A 26,683-nucleotide genomic window follows, 5' to 3' on the forward strand; every position below is an offset into this window, starting at 1 on the left:
TAGATTGTGCATTTAAAAGCCTCTTGGGACTAGGAAGCCCTAACAAGAGGTTGCTGTCAGATTTCACCTTCATTATCTACACATTTGCATAAATTCCTTCCTTCTGCGGTCCCCAGCATATCCTCCAGCTCTTGGACCCCTACAAAGTGATCTTTCTTGCTCATCTGTGAGTTGGGAACCCTGGAAGCCAGGTCCCTGGCTTTTTTTCCCAAGAGGGCTTTGGCAGGCATTGGTGCCATAAAGTCTGCTTTCATTTCTTGAAAGGGTCTGGTTGTTGCTGATTATATGATCAAATATGATCTTGCAGCCAAGGCCATGGTTACTTAACCAGTTTTTTCGGTTATGTCCTGGTAACAAGGAAGATTCTTGTTGAACCTAGGCAAATAATTATATTGCCCTGAAAGCAAGAACACTACATAATACTGAGTTTCCAAATTCTGGGCAGGGGGGAGACTCAGATACCGTTTCTAAATATGTCCTTTGTTTTTGCAAAAGCTTTGTCTACCAAATTGTTTTAAGATACAGATGGCATAAGAAGAGCAAAGACTTCCTTATGTTCAGAAAGTAGAACATTAAAATATTCCAAATAAAAACCATAGTCCTTCCTCAGTAGTTCATTTAGGCCTATGTAACTACTTCTCACTTTGCTTGAACGTGGGTTAGTAGTCTCATGAGCCCAAATGCTTCTCCACTAGAATTCTGGAAATCCTGACCAAATCCCCTGGTAGGGTCTCATCATTGTTTAAATGATGCCATCAGGAGACCATACCAGAACTATTTGGCATAGCCCTTTTCCATGGGCTTTGAAGAGGGTCTTTCTTTTGAAGACAAGTCACTCTGGCCTGTAGGTGATTGCAGGTGCTGGTTAGGAAGCATCCAGTGAAGCAAGGACCTGGAGGTGACAAAGGTTCTAGATGGCTGTGGCCAGTGTATTACTGATAACTTTCCAAAGTGAGAGGGCTGACGAGAGTAGAATAATGCAGCTGACAGGGAACACTGTTGGACAATAAGACAAAGGCAGCCAGAAATGGTAGAGTCAACATCTACACGCATAATGGTTAGCACTGTTTTTAAACAATCTTTTTTTTTTAATTAATTAATTTATTTGACAGACAGAGATCACAAGTAGGCAGAGAGGCAGAAAGAGAGGAAGGGAAGAAGGCTCCCGCTGAGCAGAGAGCCTGATGCGGGGCTCGATCCCAAGACCCTGGGATCATGACCTGAGCCGAAGGCAGAGGCTTAACCCACTGAGCCACCTAGGTGCCCCAGCACTGTTTTCAAAGAAGAGTGGATATTACATGTAATTATAAAAATGGAAGAACAAAATCTTTATAGAAAAAAGTCTTCAGGTATAACAGAATAACCCCAAGATATAATATACCGTGGATATCCTAAACATGTAGCTAGAGTGGACCAAGAATATATCAAGATTGTCAAGAGATTTTAGGAGTCTGCAGTAGGACCGAAGTATCTGTGTGTTAATAACATTTTACTCACACAAATTTATCTTGAGGATGACTAATTGTTATTTTTGATTTGACAGCTCAATAGTAACATAATCACATTGACCTAATTATTTCTAACATCTCTCTTTTCATATGGTGGAAGAAAAAAATCTTTGTGATTTTCCAGGTGTCTCTGGGGAATCTCAAAGGCAGCTTCGGGGACTTGAATGTGGGAAAGGAAAATATAAAAAGGTGTCATGAAATTTTGGGCACTTGATTAAGACAGGACTGTAGGTTACTTAGAAAGAATACTTATTTACGGGGCACCTGGGTGGCTCAGTGGGTTAAAGCCTCTGCTTTCGGCTCAGGTCATGATCCCAGTGATCCCAGGGTCCTGGGATCGAGCCCCGCATCGGGCTCTCTGCTCAGCAGGGAGCCTGTTTCCTCCTCTCTCTCTGCCTGCCTCTACCTACTTGTGGTCTCTGTCTATCAAATAAATAAATAAAATCTTTTAAAAAAAAAAAAGAATACTTATTTACTTCCTTAAGTGATAAGAAAAAATTTTACAAGTTAATATAGAATAGTATAACTTTAAAATGCTTTACCTTTTTGTCAAATAACTAGATTTCTTAAATACTCAAGGAAACAGTAAAGTCAACATAAACCGTAGAAGTTTATTTTGGTAAAACACAGAATCTTTGTTACCTAAACAAGTTACACAGAAAAATGAATGAATAGGGGCGCCTGGATGGCTCAGTGGGTTAAGCCGCTGCCTTCGGCTCACGTCGTGATCTCAGGGTCCTGGGATCAAGTCCTGCATCGGGCTCTCTGCTCGGCAGGGAGCCTGCTTCCCTCTCTCTCTCTCTCTCTCTGCCTGCCTCTCTGTCTACTTGTGATCTCTCTCTGTCAAATAAATAAATAAAATCTTAAAAAAAAAAAAAAGAAAAATGAATGAATAGATGAATGAACTTTACAGTTTAGATGAAAGCAATTAGCAGCAAACCAAGTAAATGAAACTGTCAATAGAGACCAAGTTTTGCTAAGGTTTTTGTGCATGTCATAGATTTTCAAATTCAAACTTTATAAACCAAGATGAAGTTTGTGCCACATTTTGTCTCTCTTTCTTTTTTTTTTTTTTTAAAGATTTTATTTATTTGACAGACAGAGATCACAAGTAGGCAGAGAGGCAGGCAGAGAGAGAAGAGGAAGCAGGCTCCCCGCTAAGCAGAGACCCTGATGTGGGGCTCGATCCCAGGAGAGGCTTTAACCCATGGAGCCACCCAGGGGCTCACATTTTGTCTCTTTTATGATGCCCTTTCACATTCTGGAACAATCTGACCCTTTAGGACCAATCTCAGGGGTTCTGCGGGATCAGAAATAATTTCATAATATTAGAAAATAAGATATTGTTTACATGCAGTGGGTTTATGGTTGGTTATCTCCGAGTGGACCTATGTGGATAGTTATTAAAAACCCATATAGAAAGCTTTCTGGGATCTCTGACAAGCTGGCAGTGGGGTTCAGAAATGAAAAATCTGCCCCTTCAGGATAGAGCTCTTCTTATTCTTGAAAAACAGAGGTACATACACAGTTGTATTTGTTTCAAAGTATAGCTACTTAGTACAAGCCACATATTAATTTTAACTTTTAACTAAAGTAACTAACTTCTAAAATTAGTTACTGAAGTTACTTACCAAAGTAATCCCGAGAAAGCAGGATGGGTACACGTGGAGTGTTTCTGTGTATTTTACTGTCCCCGTAGCACATAAACATAAGAATCAAAAGCATTTAACCTTAAAATTATGCTTGGTTTTTGAGGCACCTGGGTGGCTCAGTTGGTGAAGCATTTGACTTGGGCTCAGGTCATGATCTTGGCGTCCTGGGATCACACTGGGTCGGGGAGGGGGGGGGGGGTCCCTGCTCAGCAGGGAGTCTGCCTGTCCTTCTCTTCTCCCTCTCCTTCTGTTCCTCCCCCCACTCATGCTCTCTCTTTTTCTCACTCTCAAATAAGTAAATAAAATAAAATAAGAAATTGTGCTTAGGTATAATTTCCGTATTCTATCTTACTAAACATTGATTAGTGAATATACATTAATTAATTCAGTTTAGCATTAGAAGAAGGTTTTAAGTTACGTAAATATCTTGGAAATTATCTTAAATCTGTTTTACGTTGTGAACAATGTAAAACACAGTTGCCATTAAAGTAAAATTTGTCAAAAATGATTCAATTTTGTTAAATACAAATTTACATTTTTCATAATCTTGAATATTAAGTATAAATAATACTCGCTTATTCTATCAGTAAGCCTGTGTAAGATTAGGAAGAACATGTACAAGAGTGAAAATGTACTATTTTATTATACTTATATCTGATAATTCAGAAAAGAGATAGGTGTTTTTAATAAACCAAAAATATTCAACTAATCTCACTTGCTGGAGATTTACCAAAATATGTGAAAACTTGAATTTTTAAAATATTTGGGTCTCAAAAAAAACTGAGTTTCTATGAGAATAGTTGTTTTCTGTTTTTTGTTTGTTTGCTTTTTTGAATGTTGAAAATACTGGGAGTTCACTTTCCGTAATTTCTGGAGACTTTAGGAATATTCAATTTATAGGTCCTTGTTTCTAAGCCAGTTATAATAGAGCTTCTTTAAGGAGTTTTATAATCTCATTTGGTAACATCTCATGATGCTTTTTTCAGGTGTGTGAATTGCAGGCATATGTGCATAGAGACAGAGATTGTAATTTCAATTTTAGAATTTTACTTTTTACTTGTGGCTCAAGCGTAAACGTGGTAGTACAAAACTCAGCCTAGATACCTACTTGGTGGCATGAAATACTTAACAGTTTTGAGCTCAGAGTAGAAAAATAAACAAAAAAAGTAAAAAGGGAGATTCTTTATCATTTTCCATACAAAAAAGACAAGTTCTCTATAAACCATCATCCCCTTTACAGATCTAACTGAATGGTCAGATCATAAAACCAAAGGAAGTTGGCATCAGAAATCAAGTAAATACTCAAAAAGAAAAAAATCAAGTTCTTACCATGGTATCAGTAGCCAAGAGTCTGGAGCATAAAGTCAGGAGCTGGACTCAATGTTGGGCCCTTAGATCACCAGTCAGGAGGGCGCACAGGGATTGTGAAGAAGCAGGGGCAGTCCCATCTGAGCCACATGCCAAAACTGCAAAACACAAAACGCACAAGACAATTAAAATGTTTGTATGCAGACTGTTGTTATAAGGACTATCTTCGTCAATGAGGAATGTCTCAAGAATAAGAAGGGGCCCAGGTTTTACAGAGGCAGGTAGGCTAGGGTGTCATTAGCAAGTCATTAGCAAATGATGAGGATGGAGATGGTCTTACCTGAGTCACTGAGGAAGGGTGGCTGTGCATCCTGTTAAAAAACAAAGTTCAGCTGCAAGGCACCCAGCAGGAAGAGGGGAACCACATGAGAGTTGCATAAAATGGAAAGTTTTTATTGGGAGAAGTCTAGGGCGGAGGAGTTATTAGCACAAGAAAAGAAAGGATTGTTTCAGGCAAGATCACCTTCCCTTAATGGGAAGGGCAAGGGGTCTAATGCAGAAGGCCTCTCCTTCCTGTGGGGCATTGAGGAAGCTCTTGTGGCAGATTACCTAACTGGTCCCTCCCGGTCAGAAAACTCCTGACCTTTGGTAAAACTGCATTTCTGGGGGAGGTTGAAACTGCACTTAGGTTAGGGATTAACGTGGTTTGGTGACTTGGCTGGGCTCAAGTGATGCCCTTTGGGCCTGTGGTTTTAATAGTCCTATCTTGCAGCATGAGAGAGAAGGGTGGTCCTTTCAATTACACTTTTCTCAGAACACAGAAGGGTCGGAACCTTTTTAAACTTGTGCTCTGTGTTCTAGGGCACAGGGCACAGGTGAAGTTCAACGTTATTGTGGAGAATCAACTTTCAGTAGAATAGGGACACATCTTATGGGACGGGTGAGTCCAGGTCTCAGTTGTAAAGAGCTGTTTTAATTCTTCAACACTGAACATGGTTGGTTCTAATAAATGTTAGCTGGTCTTTTCGGCCTTTTCCAGTGATGGTAATGAGGCTTACTGACTCTCTTTAGGTTTGTACATTCTGAATATCACATTCCATGCAGATTTCATGGGGAGGGGAATGGTGCGGGTTGGAGGAGCATCAGGTTACCATCACTAAAGAGAAAAAAGTGGCCAGATTTTCTCCCTGCCTTTATTACCGTCAGTGAAATGTGACATGCAGCAAAGGTTACATAAATAAAGGACTAAGTTAAAAGAAATGGTTTGTATTCTCATGAAATTACAGACTGTGAGGGTTATAATTTACAAAAGTGCTAGCATTAATATTTACTTTCAACAGAATTATTAATCGTGCAGCGCTCTGGGAGTAATTCATTATCTCCTTTCTTAGAGGAGACCCGTGAGATAAGGACCAGCCAAGTGCCCTGTCAAGTATGGAGACAGAGACAAGTGGGCTGCAGAAAGTCTCATTCTGGATCTGCCAGCAGATGATCGTGTTTCATGTGCTTTACATATTCTCTCTGCACAGTGGATTCTTACATTTTGTGGATTTTCTAGTAGTGACAGCCTTCTACGAAGATGGACCATCCATTAACTTTCATATACAGAAATCTTATTCAAGTCCACAGAACATGCTGAATGCTAGCTATACTCCGGGCGGCTCTAAGGCCGAAATTGATTTGTTTTTGCATTAGTGGTTGTGTGTCTTGCCAATTAAAAGATATGTGCCAGAATTGCATTTTTAAAAGTACATTAGAAGCATTTTTAAGCAGAGAAAGGGTAAAAGAATTGTACAGCGAGGTACTTTTTTTTTTTTTTTTTAAAGGGGGCAGCGATCATGGCTTTCTTACTAACCAAAAATAGCGTTATTTAGCCCATGTCTTAAGGAAGGAACCAGGAAGATGCTGTCGAAAGGAGAGCCCAGTGGGTATACACACTGATAGGCCGTTCCGAATGCCGAAACACCGTTGCTTCCTTGGTGCAAAACTGGCCTTTGCCACACTGGAAGGGAAGTCCACGGGACGCCCACCAGCCGACCGAGCAGGTCAGCAGACACAAATGATGGGACATGGTACAGCCTTCTCTGACAGGGCTGTCTGCAGATCAGAGACTTAAGAACGTCAAGCCTGCAGAATCCAGTGACTCAAGGGTAGTGTCCTCAAACAGTTCACAGTCTGTGTCACCCAGTCATCTTTCGTTCTGGCTCAGAGTCTTTTCCACAATGTTTCTGTACAAGTTTGGTTTTGTTTTTTTTTTTTCTTTTGTGATCAGATCTCAAAAAGGATTATTCTCGATTACAAACTCAGGCTGCTCTCAATCAGTTATTGCCAGAGTATTAACACGGGGACAGCAAGGGTGTTTGCTAGCCTTCTGGGGGACGCTTGTAAAACCCAGAGCCATGCTATATTGAGCAAATAAAATTAACTCATTTTCATGAGTGATTTTGGATGGGCCTTTGTTTCCCTCTAGAAACTAATTAGATAACTAATTATCTAGTTAGTTAGATAACTAACTAGCAGATAGTTGTCTGCTATCCCAAGGAGAAATACCAAGCCTGACAACTCTTCACCAAATTTTACCCACGGTACACGTGTATTTAGGTGGATTTCTCTTCTGGACGTCCTCAGAATGTCCGAAGTGTTTTGCGCATTCCAGAAGTGACCTTCCACAGCATCTGTGGGGCCAGGACTCTAAGCTGGGTACCAGGGCAGTCTTCCCAGGAGGACTTGGCTCCCTGAGTAAAGGCAGCCTTAGCTCCTTGAAAGAGGCTAGCCAGACCTGATTAAGTGACCACTGTTCTCAAATGACATTCTAGACAAGGCCTGGTTTCATAACCAGGTTTTCCAATTATATTCTGGTAAGATGCAGAACATATTCCGAAATTATACAAAAATCTATACTGCCATGGGAAGCAAAGGGGCTTAGTAAAAGATTCCAAATTTTGAGGCAATCTTTGAAAATCAGGTATCATTTTAAAATGTTTTATTTTAGTTTGCAGAAGTAGTATCTCCTGTATTCTTCTGAATTATGGATAGCTTAAGAAGAAAGAGAAGGGTTCATAAGATAGAGCATTAAAGGAATACCAACAAAATTCTAAGTCCACAAGCACATTGAATTTCCCTCATTTAATCCTATAATTTAGGATTATCCTCATTTAATCCTAGCTCTGTTCTGTGGGAGCTTGAGTTCATGTCTCCCAAAGCCGTCTGCTGTCGATTACACAGAGGTCTGGGAATCCTGACCAGCTCTATGCCCTGGTCTGAGACCTGTGTAAGCAGCGCCATGAGAAGCCCGTTTATTCTGTGAAGTGTCAGGAGTTTGGATTACTTGGTACCTCCCTTTTTCATGGGGTTTTGGCCAGTTCCGTGTTGAGGTCACAGGCTCTGCCTATAACTTATTGAAGAGCCATTCGGCAAAACAGATCTAGAGACTTATAACAGCGAGGGTCAATTTATTACTCATAATTTTCAAATGTGAAAAGTCTAATGTGAGTAATGTTACAGGGAAATTGGGTTGGTTTATGGCAAGCCAAACAAAATAATAAGATGATTACCAAAAAATTAAGCAGAATTTAAGGAAAGCAATTAAACCTATTTTCAAAAAAGTCAGTAAGCATTATCTCCGATTTACAAAATGCTTTAAAAAAATAGCATTTATTTATGAAAATGATGTAGGAGGGCCAGACCCGCAGAGGGGGTCCCACAGGACCAGCCCGGGGGTCCCTGGCTGCGCACAGGATAGAAATCAAACGCAAGCCGGCAGGAGGCAGATGCAGAGCAGCTGAAGGTGTAGAGAGAGCACAGGCGCGGACAGAGCATCTGGGAGCCTCAGGAGAAAGTCTCGTCTTTGCTCGAGGATTGTGGTCTGGTGTCCGTGTCCTCTCAGGCATCCGGGAACCTGTTGGGACAACGACGAGGGCCCAGGTGACCGTCGTAAGTCAGTTCTCCGTCTCCCTCGGAGCCAGGCGGCCGTGTTGTTGAGATCGTGGTCGGGGTCTGGAACACACATGGGACGGCTCCGCCCTGCGTTCTCTCCTGGTCCCTCCTTACGTGTTTCCTATTCTAGAGACATCGTTCACGCCTTGTCCCTTACAAGGAGGTCACACACTGTTTGCATTCGGAGGCATGTGTAAGGTGGGGGGACCCGGGTAACGGAGCAGGAATGGAAGCAGGAAGAGGGGCAAACAGCAGACTTTAAAAATGGAGTCCTGGGCACCTGGGTGGCTCAGTGGGTTAAGCCGCTGCCTTCGGCTCAGGTCATGATCTCGGGGTCCTGGGATCGAGTCCCACATCGGGCTCTCTGCTCAGCAGGGAGCCTGCTTCCCTTCCTCTCTCTCTGCCTGCCTCTCTGTCTACTTGTGATCTCTCTCTGTCAAATAAATAAATAAAATCTTTAAAAAATAAAAATAAAAATAAAAATGGAGTCCTTCAGTTTCTCTATTTCAAGAAGACCAATCTAATTTTTATGGAGGAAACAAATCTTGAGATATAGTATAATGTTTCTGAGACACAGTAAATGTACTGAGAACACGTCAGAATATCAGGAGATTTAGTGAGCCCACGTTAGGTCCTGGACATCGATATTTTTATAAAAAAAAAATCATAGACAAGTCTGACATGCATCCCCAGTTGAAAGCCACTGGTCTACAAGATGCTCGAATTAAATTACAGAAGCAGGACGCTCACCAAATTAACAATTTAATAACCAAGATTGTAACACGGTACTTTGCCCACTAGCAGCATTGCAGGACTGGGACACCTGAAATAGAAGAAAGCCCAGCTGTCAGGACAGCATCTGGCCGGTGTTGCCCCGAAGGTAAAAACATTATGGACAATAAGGTCAATAACCAATATCAAGGATTTTCCTCAAAGCCTGTGATTTGGAAGTATTTATATTGATAACATTGTACCTATTGAATCCTTGCCTAGACAGGCTGAGTGGCCCTTCTGATTTCATACGGAACTTGGCAATCTTGACACATTCAACCTAATTATCCTACAGTTCTCTTAAAAGTGAAAAATGTATTTTTGTGATTTCCAAGGGGAAATCTTTTTTTTTTTTTTTTTAAGATTTCTTTTATTTATTTGAGAGAGAGACAGTGAGAGAGAGCATGAGCGAGGAGAAGGTCAGAGAGAGAAGCAGACTCCCTGCAGAGCCGGGAGCCCGATGCAGGACTCTATCCCAGGACTCCAGGATCATGACCTGAGCCGAAGGCAGTCGTCCAACCAACTGAGCCACCCAGGCGTCCCTCCAAGGGGAAATCTTAAGGCTAGTTTTAGGTGTGAGTGATATCCTTCAAGTTTTATTTTTATATATTTAAGATCCAATTTAGAGAAGGCAAAAATCAGTTACCAGACGACATTCACACAGATCCTTCAGATAGGATCACGTGTGCCTGAGAAACCATACCAGGCAAGTTATTTAATCACAGTAGTAAGACAACATTTAAAAACAAGCACAGAGGGGCGCCTTGGTGGCTCAGTGGGTTAAGCTTCTGCCTTTGGCTCAGGTCATGGTCCCAGGGTCCTGGGATCGAGCCCTGCTTGGGGCTCTCTGCTTAGCGGGGAGCCTGCTTCCCCCTCCCCCTCTGCCTGCTTCTGTGCCTACTTGTGATCTCTCTCTCTCTCTCTCTGTCAAATAAATAAATAAAAATAAAATCTTTTAAAAAACAAAATAACAACAACAACAACAAAAAACAACCAAGCACGGACTGTAACCTAAGTGACCAAATTTTATTTCTTAATCACAAGCATCATATATTCAACATAAAGGAGAGATCATTATTCTTTTAAGATACAAGCTTTGTTTTTTAAGCAGATTATACAGAAAGTTAAGACTGATCTTTTGGTTATAGGCAATAATCTGTAACCATGAGGACAGCCCATCAACATCAGGCACAATTGACTAAAATTATAACACATTTTGAGCTTTCCTTCAGACTCAAGTATATACACCAAAGCAAGTTAAGTGAACTTTCCTAGTCTTGTTCTTCACTATGCCTTTTCTTATCCTGTGGCAAACTGACACTTTGCTTAAGCCCGAAGCTGTGTTCATGGGGTCCCAGCACCTGAATAGTAACAGTGAGATGTCATCTCTGTTAACAGGCAGTGTGTTCTTGCTATCTTTAAGTGTGTCAATAAATATTTTAAAAGTTTTTCAGTTTTAATTTCTATGATGTTAAATATTGATAGCCTTAATCCACAAAAACAAAGACTCTTTGTGTTGCTTAATAAGCCCTAGTAGTATAAAGGAGTCCAGAGCTCATAAATCCTGAAAACCCCTGCTTTAAGAAATACAATTTTATTTTTAAAAAACAGACTCACAGTTGTATTCCTCTGTCATTATTACTCTTAGTGTAACCTTAACCATTCATATTAATTGTATTTTTTTAGCCAAAGTTACTAAGTTCCATTTCACAGAAAACCGTGAACAATTGCAAAATGTCCATTTTACACAGGTGTGTTAGCAGACCAGCAAGGCTTACATTACACTGTCCTACCCCGTGTCTCTCTTACACCCTTTTAAAGTTGCAAAAAAGAACATGTTCATTGACATGACCCAAAGACAGAGCTTCTGTATGGCACATAAAAATAAACAAAAATATAGAAAAAATTAGAACTCTGCTTAGCAATCAATGTTTCAGTATTCTCTCTTATAAATTACTGAGTTATTCAATAATTTTTTAAAAAATATTTTATTCATTTTAAGGATAGAGAAAGCAGGTGGAGCTGCAGAGGGAGAGGGAGAGAAGGTCCCAAGCAGACCCTGAGCTGAGCCCAGAACCCCACACGGGGCTCAATCTCAAGACACTGGGATCATGACCTGAGCCGAAACTAAGAGTTGGTCGCTTATCTGACTGCATGATCCAAGAACCCTGTATCCAACAATTTTTTAATTAATATCTGTCCAAGGTTTATGTTATCTAATATTAAAAGGTATCTGGAAGCATATTACAAATTTTAAGAGGGTGGCGCCCTGGGTGGCTCAGTGAGTTTAGCATCTGACTTCAGCTCAGGTCATGATCTCAGAGTCCTGGGATATAGCCCTGCGTTGGGCTCCCAGCTCAGGGGGGACCCAGCTCCTCCCTCTCCTCCCTGCTCATGCTCTCTCTCATTCTCTCTCTTTCAAATAAGTAAATAATAAATAAATGAAAAAAATCTGAAAAAAAATTTTTAAGAGTTTATTTGGGGGGGCGCCTGGGTGACTCAGTGGGTTAAGCCTCTGACTTTGGCTCAGGTCGTGGTCTCAGGGTCCTGGGATCGAGCCCCCACATCAGGCTCTCTGCTCAGCAAGGAGCCTGCTTCCCCCCCACCAGCCCCCCCGCCACCTGCCTCTCTGCCTACTTGTGATCTCTCTCTGTCAAATAAATAAATAAAATCTTAAAAAATAAAAGTTTATTTGGACAAAATTTGACTTAAATCAGGCACTGACAAACCCAAAGTGGTTAGGGGTGTTCCAAGGCCATGAACTAAGGGAGAGACTTACAGAGAAGATGCGGAATCAAAGCAAGGAACTTATTTGATTGGCTCTAGCTTAAGCGGTTGCCTTATATGGGAAAGCTTAGTTGGCTGCTTGTGATTGGTTGCTCTTCGGTTTTGATTTCTTAACCTTAAGGGGTTTATAGGCTCTGGTTTTTGTTTGCTTACATAGGCTGCTAAGGCCTGAGAGCCACCTTAGTCCGATGGCCTCCTTGTTTAATTAGTTTAACACTAAAGATCCTGGAAATTATCTTCGCACTGATGTATTACGAAATACAATTAGTACTGATATAAAAAGCTTGTTAGAATAATGATTTGTCACAAGTTTAAATTTTTTTAAAATCTTAAACATTATACAGGAATAATGTTATTTTATTTGACCAGTAAACCTGTTTAAGTCTAGGGAAAATAAACTCAAGTAGAATAAAATATATGTTTATATTATACTTAACATGGAGAATTCAGATAAGACGTAACTGTTTTCATTAAGCCAAAATTACTAAACTAATAGTAATTTCCAAATACATTAACTATGTGAATTTGAATTCTTAAAACATTTCTGAGTTCGTTATAATTTCAGCTACTGGTCAAGAACAAAGACAGAAATACTAAGACCAGTCCAGATTTCAGGAAGCTATTCTCCTTCCTTGTGGGCATGAATGTCTTAATTGATTTTAGCTCCAAAATGGGCAAATAAGCAAGCAGAAGAAAAGAAAAAAAAAAAGCTAATAAACCCAGTCCTCTATGGTCTCTTACCAAAAAAGAATAAATCTCTATAATCCATTAATTAATTTATATAGAACACAAAGTAGACCATAAAACCAAATTCCTAAGCATTGCTTCCACTAATGGCGAATAATTCATCCATTAATGAAACAAAACAAAACAAATGGAGAGGAAAATTAAAATTAGAGAAACAGAGCCAGCAAAGTTCTGGCTTGCCACTGGCATTCAGCTCCGGGAGCCAATAATAGACCTTCCTGGGCTCAAGCCGCCTGTGGAGTGTTCTCTGGCGATAAAGATTAGCGGCTTCTGTCAGACAGAAGCCGCTAATCTTTAGCAGATGAGTCTGTTGGGCAACTTGGTGGAAAACCTTCATAACTGTTAAAAGATAATTTTTTAAAGATACATCATAACTTTCCCTCTAATAGAAAATGAATATGTGTTAAAGATTTTATTTAACTCATTAATTAATGATGAGACTGGGAAGTTGTTTTGTCCTCTGCAAAGGAGAATCCACAGGGGAGACCTGTTCATGGATTTAGGAGTGCGGACAGGGCTCTGTCACCGCGGGGAGAAGGAAGTCACTTGAATGTCCATGGGACAGGTTTGCATTTCTATAGACAAGAACAATTAGCATTCTTATCAATTTTCTACAGCTAATAAGGTTGTAAAATAGCTCAAAGATGACAAAAGGCATAAACCCCATAGAAGCGGATAGCCCTGAAGGGTGTGTGTGCTGAACAGCACGGAGGTGTCCATTGGAGACACCCAGTATGTCTTCTGTTCCGTGTCAAAATATTTCCCAATTTTCTCCTCCAGCCTTGATTCTACAACCAACTTTTAAAAATATTTACTTTATCACGTATCTATTTCTCCCTCCATTAACCATCTTATTTTGTTACTCATTTTAAAGAAGTTGCACGTACCAGTCCATGTCATGTAGAAGGAGCTTCCTTGAGTAATCAGGGGATTTCTATTGGACGTATTTTCTAATGCGTAATTTATAAGAACAGTTAAGTAAATGTGCTGGCTCATAATAACAACATTGCTGCTTCTGTCTCATCGCTGTGTTTCAGGCCAGGAGTATTTGTCACACCAGTCCGAATGTGTGCTCTCTATCATGGCACTTGTTAGTGTGGGACTCCAGGGGGAGCTTGTCTTTTCTTGTAGGTTCTGTGGCTGGACCGTGTCAATGAAACTTAAATCTTCTAGATTTCTTACCCAACATCTACAAGTCAGATTGTTTGTTTTGTCTTCTTTATATTTTTTCTCTTCATTGAGACTTTTATTTTGGGGTTTGAGTTTCCTTATATACAACCATTTCTTTCCCTCAGCCTAGGCGGGATGTCCCCTCTCTGTCAAGGTTCTGGTAGACATAAGTATGTGACCTTCCTTCACTCAGACTTAACAGGGGTCATGTTCATGATTTTCTCTTTTTGAGGGATAGATTGATTATATTCACAGGTTCGTGTATATTTAGAGTGAGACGTGAAGCCACCAGAGGCTGTGAGAATAAGGGTGACGTGATCTGATGTGTGTTTCCACAGCGTGGCTCTGGCTCTGTGTTGAGCAATGACTGAAGTCTCAGGGATTTTAGCAGGGAGAAGAATTAAGTGGCTTTGACAGTGACTCACGTGAGATGCTGGCATGTCACGAGTGGAGTTGATGAGAAGTGGTCAGAGTCTAGATACATCTGCAAGGTTGAGTTGATAGGATGAGATGATAGGATTGGATGTGGGGTTTGAGAAAATAATGGCGAGAATGATGATGAAAATGCTTTTGACCCGTGCAGGAGTGGAATTGCCACTAAGCCAGTGAGGCTTGGAAGGAGTGGGCTGGGGAGAGAAGATTGTAGTGTAATTGTTTTATTGTGATAAAAAACATACAATATAGCATTTGCCATTTTAACAGTTTTTAAGTGTATGGTTCAGTGGCAGTGTTCACTTGATGCAGTCATCGTCACTGTTTCCAGAAAATTTTCTTCACTCCAAAGTAAAACTTGGAACTCATTAAGCAACAACTCCCCATTCCCCACCCCACCCCTGGCCCCCGGGAGTCTGTTCTGTTTTCTGCCTCTGTGGATTTACCTATTCTAGGTATTTTATATAAGTAGAGTCATACAATATTTGTCTTGTATGTCTGGCTTTTTTCACACACACACTGTTTCCAGAGTCATACATGTTGTGTATTACAGCCTCCCTACTTTTTATGGCTGAATAATAATATTGTGTTGCTCGTAAACACCAGATTAATCATATCCATTCATTTATTGTTGGGCACGTAGGCAGTTTCCACCCTTTGGCTCTTGTGAATAATGCTGTGACGAAAATTCTCACACAAGTATTTGAGTCCTTGTTTTCAATCCTTTTTGGTATATACCTTGGAGTAAGTGTTTTGACTGTGTGGGTTTTTGGGTTTAACTTTTTGAGGAACGACCAAACTGTTTTCCACAACACTGGCATCACATTTAAAAATCAACATTGGTTATTTTTCACGTTTTTGATTATAGCCAACCTAGCAGGTGTGAAGGGGTGTGTATCTCATGGAGGTTTTGTTTTGGATTTCCCTGTCTAGTGATGTTGAGCATGTTTTCATGTGCTCATTGTCCATTTGCTTTTCTTCTTTGGAAGGAATGTCTATTCAAGTTATTTGCCCATTTTTAAATATTTATTTATTTATTTGACAGAGAGATCACAAGCAGGCAGGGAGGCAGGCAGAGAGAGAGGGAGAGGTACGCTCCCTGCCGAGCAGAGAGCCCGATGCAGGGCTCGATCCCAGGACCTTGAGATCATGACCTGAGCTGAAGGCAGAGGCTTAACCCGGTGAGCCACCCAGGCACCCCTGTTTGCCCATTTCTAAAAAAGATTTATTTATTTATTTATTTTAGAGGGAAAGAGAGTGCAAGAGTGTGCTGAGTGTGGAGCCTGGTGCGGGGCTCAGTCCCAGGACTCTGACATCACGACCTGATTCGGACACTTAACTGACTGAGTCACCTAGGCACCCCTGCCCATTTTAAAAATGAGTTGTTTGTCTTTCTCTTGTTGTTAAGTTGTAGACATTCTTTATGTATTACGGATATTAAATGCTTCTCAGATACATGATTCGCAAATAATTTTCTCCTATTCTGTGGTTATCTTTTTCATTCTCTTGATAGTATTTTTTCATGCATCAAAGTTTTTAATTTTGATGAATTCCAATTTATTTATTTATTTGTTTTCTTTTTGCCTGTGCTTTTGGTGTCCTATTTAAGGAACTATTGCCAAATCCAGGGTCACGAAGATTTTCCCTTTTGTTTTCTTCTGAGAGTTCTGTAGCTTTAGCTCTTAAATTTAATTCTTTGATCCACTTTGTGTTAATTTTTGTATATGGTATAAAGTAGAGGTCCAATATCATTTTTGTCTGTGGGTATCTAGTTCTGCCAGCACCATTTGTTGAAGACACTATTCTTTACATGTGAATGGTCTTGGTACCCGCCCTGCTCAAAAATCAGTTGACCTTAGATGTGAGAGTATTTCTGGGCTCTCGACTCTATATTAATTTCTGTTCTTATGCTGACCTCGTACAGTGTTGATTACTGTAGTTTTGTAGTAAGTTCTGAAATTGGGAAGTATCAGACCTCCAGCTTTGTGTTTCTTCTTCCAGATTATTTTGGCTATTTTGGGTTTTCTTGGAATTCCATATAAATTTGGGATGTGTTTTTCCATTTCTACAAAACTCACCATTGGGATTTTGATAGAGATTGCATTAAAGGTACTTTAGATAGTCTCGTCATTTTATGATATTAAATTTTCCAGTGCATGAATGCAGGATGTCTTTACATGTGTTTAGGTCTCTTCAAATTTCTTTCATCATTTTTAAAAAAATTTCAGCGTTTGGTGTTTTGCATCTTTTTTATTAACTTTATTCCCAAGTATTTTATTCTTTTGGACACTAATATAAATGAAATTATTTCTTTATTTCCTTTTCTGATCATTATTCACATATAAATACAACTGATTTTTGCACATCGATTTTTGTATCTTGTGACTTTGCTGGATTCATTTATGAGTTCTAACTGTTTTTCTGGGTTCTTTAGAGTTTTCTGCATATAAGATCATCTCATTTATGAGTAGAGATAGCTTTACTTCTTTTTCAGTTTGGGTGTCTTTTATTTTATTCCATTTTTCTTGCCTAATTCCCTGACTGGAAGGGTATCTCAGTTTTGGACGTGTCAAGTTCAAGATCCTTATTAGACCTCCAGATGGCCCTCCTTATCGTGTAGTCAGTAGAATATTTGAGTCTGGGTGTCAGGAAATAGGTTTGTGCTAGAGATATGAACTTGGGAATGGTCAGCATGTGGCTGGCACATAAATCCACGAGGCTGTGTGAAGGATCACCTGGAGAGGCGGGTGCAGGTAAAGAAGGGTGAAGCTGTGGGGAGAAAGCCTAGCATTGGAGAAGTCAGGAGGTTTCCTTGTCCATTCCCCTTCCCTCCTTGGGTGACTTTCCACAGATGACATTCCACTGGCATCTTTTGGATGGTTCTACAGAAGAAAACGGGTGTCGTGGAAGGAGCGCCTGTTGGACTTTATTTGGGGCTCATTACATTCCTGGGCCTGCATAGCTTTCCTTCAAGGATAACACTGAGGATCACGATCAGGTTCCACTGGAATCTCCCCTGATGATTATAGACTCCTACATAAAGACCTTGTCTTCCAACTCAGCCCACAAAGCTGTGCTGTAGTTGTTTGCTTTGTATCCAAAGCAAATGAGGGCTAACAACAGACTCTTCTGGAGGGACAACTGCAAGAGGTCAATGATCCTCTGAGTTACCACATCTGACACTTCTTCGAGTATCTTTTTTTGGGGGGGGAAATCTTTTTTTTTTTTTTTTTTAAGATTTTATTTATTTATTTGTCAGAGAGAGAGAGAGCACAAGCAGGCAGAGTGGCAGGCAGAGGCAGAAGCAGGCTCCCTGCTGAGCAAGGAGCCTGATGTGGGACTCGATCCCAGGATTCTGGGATCATGACGGGAGCAGAAGGCAGTGGCTTAACTGGCTGAGCCACCCAGGTGCCCCTGAGTATCTTTTTGATTCATATTATCTCTTCATGCTCCTTCCTCCACTTTCCCCAGATACACCCGTACAGCGCACAGGCTCCTTCGACTCCACCATGTGTGTCCACACCAGTCCTTTAAATGCCTTTTGTTCCTTCTTCTCATTTACATGCATGGTCCTTCAAGACACACTCAGTGTGCGATGGTTAGCTCATGGTTTCACTGCACAGTTGGTTGCATTCAAAGTGTTTCATCTCAGTTACAAAAATGTATGGATAGTGTGAGTCCATTTTATTTTAATTATATATATATACACACCCTCCCATGGAAGGAACATTTGGCAGAATATAAACTAAATTATTGGACAGTAGTCTTTTCTGGATGGTAGAATTATAGGGGAATTTATATTTCTAATGATGTATTTCCAAAGCATTTAACATACATGTTTTTTAATGCCATCAGCATGTGTCTATGTAAGTAAAAAAAAGTATTTAAAAACTTACTTAATAAAAAGGAACTTTACAGTTCCAATTAATAGCAGATGCTAACTCATGAATAAGCAGTCCCATTATCTGCACTTCTGGGTGTGAGAGGTTAAAGCATTTGAGGGACCCAGGCACCAGGACCATGAGCAGTATTATGTATGTGTGACTGAGGCAGGGCTAGAGTTGTATAGAAACTGGAAAATAGCTCTTTAGCCTGAAAAAAATGGCATCTTACCCTCTTCTTCCTCGCTGATACCTAAGCAGAATGGCACATTTAGAGGTCCGCTAGCTAACTAGGAGAATGGACTTCTGGGGGAAGTATTTCTCTCAGCCCCCCCCCCCCCCGCCACCCCCACCCCACTCCTCTACCTCATGTTCGGGAATTATTTTGGATTGGTTTGGGATAGTATCTGAATTTGTATTTCTTGGGCTGTTCTTTTTTTTTTTTCCAGGAATATAAAGTTTTTTTACTTTGATATATGCTTAAATGTTTACTTTTTAAGTGATGTAATTTTTCAAAAAATGTATTAAAGTTAATTTCTGTGGGAAAAAATGTTTTTTATACTTCTGACTGTTTTTTGTTCCTTCTCTTTTGAAATCTCTAGCCAACAAGAACATTAGTCATGACAAGCATGCCATCTGAGTAAGTACTCATTGTTTTGATAACTTTCTACTCAATGTAAAAATTTTAGATTTTTCTTTCATATACTGTGATGCTGCATGTTTCAGGCAGCCCATAGCTTTGTGCCATTTGCTGTTACTCTGTACAAGTGGTGTTGGAGTTAGAAGAACCCTGGAAGTAAAAAACGGTGGTTAGAAGCCTATGAGCAGGTTAGCGCTGAAGACTTTGTGAGTTGTTTACGCAGCATTAGGAGGGATTCCGGTGTTTTTCTCTTCCTCGTGTTTGCTTCATATGTACTGTCTCTGTGTGTCCACCACTTCTGCCCCATGAAAGTCCAGTAAATGGAGCATCACTGGCCGATTCCCTCAAAGTTCTTAAAGGAACACTTTGCTGGGACGCTCTTTACAACGCTATTTATTAAAGCCATTATCCACACATTTTGGGAAAGAGTTAATAGCTTGCTGGCACGCTCTTATCATCTTCCTTAAACATTTAACACAATATATAGCACATCCAACAAAAATACAGCACCATATTCTTTGTAACAGATTTTTGAATTCCTGTTTAAAGGGGAAAACCATGTTTTGTTTTTTATATCAATCATATGTTTTAAGGCATTCGTCAAAACATTGGGACATTTCAGTGAAAAATAGCCTGTAAAAAAGTGCATGCTTGTAATACTTGATATTGTAGGATCCTTTTCCTACTGATGGCATATGAGATCAAAAGGACCAATAGTTCAAACACCGTACATTAGCTAGTGTAAAAAGAGCACACTCACGATTTTTGTTGATCTCTTATGAAATATACTGAACATTCTAAATCATCTAATATGGAAGCCAAAATTGAGTGGGGTCAGTGTGATATTTTTTAAAATCTATATTTTTGCCCCCAATATAAAACACATTAGTAAATAGTTATTTTCTCCATCAGAGTTTTAAAAATCAAACTTTTCATTTAGGCCATGTTCTCTTTTTATCCGCTCCCCCCATTTATACTTCTTGTCTGGACTTAAGAACAAAAGACCTAGACGTTCTGATGCCACAGTGATCAGCTGTGTCTCGAAGAGACACTTGTGGCTGATTAACACATCTAGCAAATAGCAGGCGGCTGCCAGGCTTAGAACAGGAAAATCATCCATATGTGGAGATGAAGGGCTCTGGTGAGCATATGGTTAGAGCTTTTCACTTCCTTATGCTTTTGTTTTCTTTGCGTTTCCCCTGAATTTAATATTTTCCATCACCCCAATAAGCACTGATTCTCTCTCTGGTTGAAGTGCTGATAGGGCTGGGGTCTTGCCCCATCTGTCTTTTTTTGCCATAGGGATCTCGTAGAATTTAGAGTGTGATTCAGTACCACCCTTTCGTTTCACTTGTAAGGAAATAGGTCTTGAGATTGACATGCCCAAGATGGTAGAGATAAAACTGGGAAGGACTGTGAAGCCCGTGGGGCATTGTTAGAGGTGGTCGTTGCAGGGGCAAGGACAACCTCTTTCTCTTCATAATAATTTTTAGAGAGAAGAGAAATGTCTCTTAACTCACCATGTAGGTTATAGTGACTTAGCCCTTCATGTCCTTTATATTTCACTGGGGATTTCCAAAATTCCTGGGAGGGAGAGGGAAGTGCAACGTGTCAAAGCCAAGGGCTTTAGTAAGGTGATTATAAAAGGAGGAGAGGAAAAATGGTGAACAATTTGGTGAGGAGGTTAGATGGTAAGGATATATATTTCTTAAAAGGTACTTAAGGCACTAATGGAAGGGCAGACCAGAAGACAAACGATGATGGGTTTTGCAAAAATAAGGAGCCTCTGCCAAATTAGCCCCAAGGCTTGAGCTGATAATGTAATGAAAAGGGCCCTTTCCTGGCTCTTACTAGAAAAAACGGTATGTGTGAATTCAAATAAATGTTATACTTCAAATAAAATAAGCAAGTAATAAGCTTGGTCCAGGTTGGTTCAGATCTCTCTGAGGTGGGAAGAGCTGGGGCCATTCCTGATGCTGGCTGTGTTCCCACCCGTGGTGGTGAAGCCACTTACGCCTGGGGCAGCTTTGTCAGTTTTTTTTTTTTTTTTTAAGATTGTATTTATTAAAAAAAAAAAAAGATTGTATTTATTTATTTGACAGAGAGAGAGATCACAAGTAGGCAGAGCAGCAGGCTGAGAAGAGGGGAAGCTGAGCAGAGAGCCCGATGCGGGGCTCGATCCCAGGACCCTGAGATCATGACCTGAGCTGAAAGCAGAAGCTTAACCCGCTGAGCCACCCACAACTGACAACAGCTTTGTCAGTTGTTAAAATAGACAGTTGGAGCTGAAAACTGAAGTTTTTTTTCTTTCCCCATACTTTAAGGCATTGATTATAAATAAATTAAAATGTGAGCTCCGTAGCTGAGATCAACGTCGAATTTTAGCTATTTTTTTTTAAAAATTGTTATTCAATATAACCACCTTGATGTTCATATGTAGGAAACATAGTAATCTGTTGATTTTTTTCCCCTCCTATTTGTCAGAAAGCAGAACATTGTCATCCAGGTTGTGAATAAGTTGAAGGGCTTTTCATTTGCCCGGGAAGTGTGTGGCACTACCACTCATGTGCTCACCGGGAATCCCCTGCGTACCCTGAATGTGCTGCTGGGAATCGCTCGTGGCTGCTGGATTCTCTCTTATGAATGGGTAAGCCGTTGTGTAAGCAGCTGTTGCAAGTACATATATGAAAACAGAAGCTAGATGTGGTCATCTGAGGCAGTGACACTAGATCACTTGATTTGCACTCGTGTGACTTTGCACACTTTCCTGTGAGCGGTGAATCCCATTCCTGTTCTCTCCTTGAACTCTTCTCCCTTTGGCCCAGCACCTCCAGCCAGTGCTGATCCCTTGGGAACGGGAGTGTGGTGAGGACCGAAAGCAGAAGAGTGGCCTTCTGGATACAGAGCTCAGCCACTGGCAGAAATAAGATTAGAACAGGCTTGGAATGAAAACACAAAATGTGTGTTCTCACAGTCAAATGAACTTTCTTCTGTGTTTGACCAAGAAATAATGTGACCTATGTTAGTGATGGTTTAAAAAGCCAAAAGAATTCAGTGATTGTTTTTACAGATGGATTTACTTAGGATGAAACATGTTCATTTAATCCCATTTGGATATGTTTTATCTTACGCATATCTATCTGTAACATTGCTTGCCCTTATTTCTGCGCATTAAAGGTAGTTTTTTTAAAAAAAATCATTGTTTTCACTATTCATAGAAATTAAGATTGTTTGTTACTCTTTCTATTTTTACTTTGATCCTCAACCTATGGTCCCTCCAAAGCATTGCTGTCTGATGAAAGTACTGTCATTTCTTACTTGTGTTACTATACTGAATATGCCACATATCCACTTTCCCCTTCTTCCTCCTCCCCCTAAGAATGTATTATATTAATACTGTGTTAATTTAAGCCAGTAGGATTATAATACGCAAACAAACTACAGATGTATTTTTAAGAATGGTTGTGGTCTTTTTCCTGTGTCATGACTTAACCCCGCAGCTCTCTGGTATGAGATGTTTGTGACATTAGTGCTTAAAGTCATGAAGTGGAAAAGTTTTAAATTCCCCCCCAAAAAGTACTATTTGCATTGGCAGCAACTGGGGACTACCTTACCTAATTGTATATTTGTACTGATTCCCATTTATTTGTAAGAAATATGATCTATAACTCCATGAATGAATACCCTGTATTCCTTCTCTCCAATTCTCAATCTTTCTGGGTCTTTATCAGTCAGCTCTTCCTTCCCTCATGTCTCAGAGGAAAAGATGTTCTTTATCATTTAGGAGGACATACATCTGTGCTTGATTCTGTACCCAATCTATTCTTCTGGGACGTTGAGCAGGGAGGTCAGACATGAGAATCAGTATTTACTGTTGCCATGTGTAAAGACCAACTCCCTGGATGCATCCTCGTTTCTGCTCAGTGTACTGCCAATATTCTCCCACTAATCATACATAGAAACAGAGCCAGATGCAAATTTAGCATATGGTAACTATATGTGGGATTAACCACTACACATGAGAAAGGCAGGACGTGGAACATATTTGGTGAACTTCCAGTGCTGAGGCAGAACCTGGGCCACTTGTCACATGAGTGAATAAATGAAGTACAACTACAATAAGGTGAGAAAATGAAATTAAAGTTAAAGAGGTTAAAGAGGAAGAAATGGTACTGTGGCTCTTCAGACACCATGATCATCCATGTAGACAATCACAAGAAATCTACAAAAAAGCTCTTAGAACAAATTGCCAAGATACAAGGATATAATAATATAGGGTCAACACTGAAATACTCAAGTGTAAATCTGACATAAAAATATGTGCAGAATCTGTATGCTGAAAACTATAAAACATTGGTTAAAAAAATTAAGAATAAATGGAGAAGCATACTATGTTCATGGATTGGAAGACTCAGTATAGTTAAAATGTCACTCCTCCCTAAAACAATCTATAGATTCAATACATTCCCAATTAAAACCTCAGCAGATTTCTTTGAAGATATAGATAAGCTGATTCTAAACTATATACATATACTTGTATATGTATATAACTATGACATATATACATATATATATATATATAGAGAGAGAGAGAGAGAGAGAGAGAGGAACTAGCATTGTTAAAACAATTTTGAAAGAGAGGAACAAAGAGGACTAATGTGATCTGATTTTTAAGGCATCCTTTAAAGTCTCTGTAATCAAGGCAATTCAGTGTCTGGGAAAAGACAGACATAATGAAACAGAATGTAGAGTCCAGAAATAGACCCACAAATATGGCCCACTGGTTTTTGACCAGGAACCAAAGTCAATTGAGTGGAGGAAGGTGAGTCTTTTCAGTAAAAGGTGCTAGACATCCGCAGACCAAAACTGATCTGTGCCTCACACTGTATACAAAGATTACCCCCAAATGGATCAGACTACAATGTAGACTATAAAACTTTAAAAAGTACATAGGATATGACCCAGGTTTAGGTGGAGAGTTCTTTTTTTTTTTTTTTTTTAATTTATTTATTTGAGAGAAAGGGAGAGAGAGAGAACGTGATTAGAGGAGGGACAGAAGGAGAGGGAGAATCAGACTCCCCGCTGAGCAGAGAGCCTGATGTAGGGCTTGATCCCGGGATGCTGAGCCCATGACCTGAGCCAGAGTCAGTTGCTGAGCTGACTGAGCCCCCCCAGTCGCCCCCAGAGCTCTTAGATACGACATGTGAAGCATGATATGTAAAATGAGAAGTGATAAATGATACTTCATCAAGTGTAAAAACTTACACTCCATGAAACACATTCTAAGCATTTGCATAGCTCATCTGACAAAAGACTTAAATCCAAAATATATAAAGAACTCTCAAAACTCAAAAATAAGAAACAACGCAAACAAAAAATAGCCCAAAGCATTTTTTTGAACACTCTGTCAAAGATACGCAGATGAAAAATGCTCAACATCATTAGAGAAATATGATTTACAACCACGGTGAGATACTGCCGCATATTTAACAGGGGTGGCTGGATTATGAAGTACAGCGACAATCCTCTAGAAAAGAGGGAGAACATCGTACACGGCTGGTGAGGGTGGAAAGTGGTTCCAAATCATGGCTGGGAAATTTTATGTGATGTTAAATGTATCCTCACTGTGTCACTGAGCAACCCAGCTCCTAGGTGTTTGCCCTAGAGACGTGAAAGCTCACGTTCATACAAAAACCTGTACATGAATATCATGAATATTTGTAGCAGCTTTGCTTATAATCAGCAAAACCTGACAACAGCACACATGTCCCTTGGTGGTAGAGGGAAAAATAAACTTCTGTACTGTGGAATACTGCTCAGTAATAAAAGTCAGTTGTGATAGGGACGCCCCTGTGACTCAGTCAGTTAAGTGTCTGACTCTTGGTTTCGGCTCAGGTCACAATCTCAGGGTTGTAAGATCAAGCCCCACTCTGCACTCAGCATGGAGTCTGCTTGTGCTTCTTTTCCTCTTTTTCTCCCTCCCCGTCTTATCCTACTTTGACTCTCTCTCGCTCTCCCTTTCTCTCTCAAATACATACATATATACATACATAAAATCCTATTAAAAAAAAAAAAAGACAACCATGATTCTTGCCACAGCTTGGATGACTCTCTTGTGCTGTGGACTCCCTGCTGGTGGACCAGCTGACTGCAGGATAGGATGGTCCTCTTCTCTCTTTGCAGGGCTGCCCAAGCTCCACTTCCACCAGCTGCACCCCCATCTCCCACAGAACCCCGGCCTCTAGGTGTTGGGCTGCTGGGGTTCCCAGACGGGTCTTAGGTCCAGTCTTCGAGGCCCTGACTGCTACAGTGAGGGCGGGATCCCGAAGGCAGGACCAGTATGTTTGAGGAATAATAAGAAGGCTCGGTGGGGACTCACCAAGAGAAAAAGTAGGAGATGAGACAAGAGAGCCAGCGGGTGAAGGGAAGCTTGGCCATGGTCGTATTTGGATAATGTTCCTGTGTCATGATGAGTTATCAGAAAGTTTCTGTTCAGGGAGCAAGATGCCCTGAGCTGTGTTTTTCAAAGGATGGTGGCTCCCTCTGGCTGGGTACCAAGTGATGGTAGCACCAGGAGCCCACATGTCACCCATGGATCCTTGCTGGATACTCGGCCAACTCAGCCAGAAGCAATTCTCTTAAATAAGCACAAGTGATACCACCTTGAATAATTTCTTCTTCTAAGGAGTCCATGGTACTGTATGCATTTCATGTGGCTGCTGTAACACATTGCCATAAATTTACTGGCTTAAAACTAGCACATATTAAAAAAAAAAGTAGCACACATTTATTCTCTTATGGTTTTTGGAGGTCAGGAGTTCAAAATAGGTTTCTCTGGGCCCAAGCCCAGGTGTTGTCAGAGCCACATTCCTTCCAGAATCTCTAGGGGGAGTCTGTTTCCTGCCTTTTCCAGCTTTAAAGGCCACCTGCTTTCCTTGGCTTATGGCCCCTGGCAGGAAGTGACTTCTGCTTCTCTTATCACACCTGCTCTGATTTCTGGCCTCTGTCTTTCACTTATAAGGACGCTTGTGTTCTCACGGGGCCAAGCTGGATAACCCAGGACAGCTCCCTATCTCAAGGTCCTCAACTTCATTGCATCTGCAGTGTTCCTTTCACCATGGAAGGTAACACATTCACAATTCTGGGGGCCAGCTGTGGACGGCTTCTAGGGGTGCCTCATTCTGGAGTCCCATAAGTACCAGGATACTAACTCCATAAGCACCATATTATCCACTTCACTGTACCCCAGGTTGATGACTTTTAATCGGTAGGAGAAACTTTAATCTGTAGGAGAAGCTTCAAGACAGCTTAGAAGGACGCTAGAGTAGATGCCTGTGTGAAGAGGCAGAGCTTGGAGTGATGAATCTATGAACAAGGAACGCAGAGGGTTTCTAGCAGCCGAGGGAATCTTGGACCAGATCCTCCCCTAGAGTGTCTGGAAGGAACCAGCTTTGCCAATACATCTACTTAAGACTTTTTGTCTTCAGAATTGGCTTTGTGGATTATAAACAAGAAGAAAGACAGTTGAGAAATAGAGAACATTAAGAAAATAAAAATAAAGAAGAAATGCTTACAAAAAGTATAAAATAGATTGCCTTAGGTCTCTATTTTGAAGGTGTTCCTGTTCCTTCATGCTCACTGGGTGATGCTGTGGGTATATATGCTGGCCTACAGAAGGAGGACTGGCTCTGTGGACCTCTAGGACAAGAGCAGAGAGGGGACTGAGACAGCTGTAGGAATGCTGAACCCTGAGAGGCTTCCTCCAGGTTTTTACACTAGCGAGCTGGTGCATGAAAGCAGTCAGTTCGTATTTTTAAATAACACATTGGATATACCAGTATCGTGATTTTA

At 40.5% G+C, this 26,683-nt stretch overlaps 1 protein-coding gene across 2 annotated transcripts in view; it reads left to right on the forward strand.

The window, feature by feature from the left end:
- LOC111144572 (microcephalin 1) overlaps positions 1 to 26,683 on the forward strand; it is a 242,617-nt gene that overhangs the window by 66,830 nt on the left and 149,104 nt on the right. For both annotated transcript variants that reach the window (XM_022498928.1, XM_022498927.1), the window contains exons 9-10: positions 18,795 to 18,832; positions 21,317 to 21,479. In XM_022498928.1, coding sequence (XP_022354636.1) covers positions 18,795 to 18,832; positions 21,317 to 21,479 — 201 coding nt within the window. The remainder of the gene's footprint in view (positions 1 to 18,794; positions 18,833 to 21,316; positions 21,480 to 26,683) is intronic.

The sequence above is a fragment of the Enhydra lutris genome, unplaced genomic scaffold (genome assembly GCF_002288905.1).
Source record: "Enhydra lutris kenyoni isolate GAN:26980312 unplaced genomic scaffold, ASM228890v2 scaffoldscaffold11, whole genome shotgun sequence".
NCBI lineage: Eukaryota > Metazoa > Chordata > Mammalia > Carnivora > Mustelidae > Enhydra > Enhydra lutris.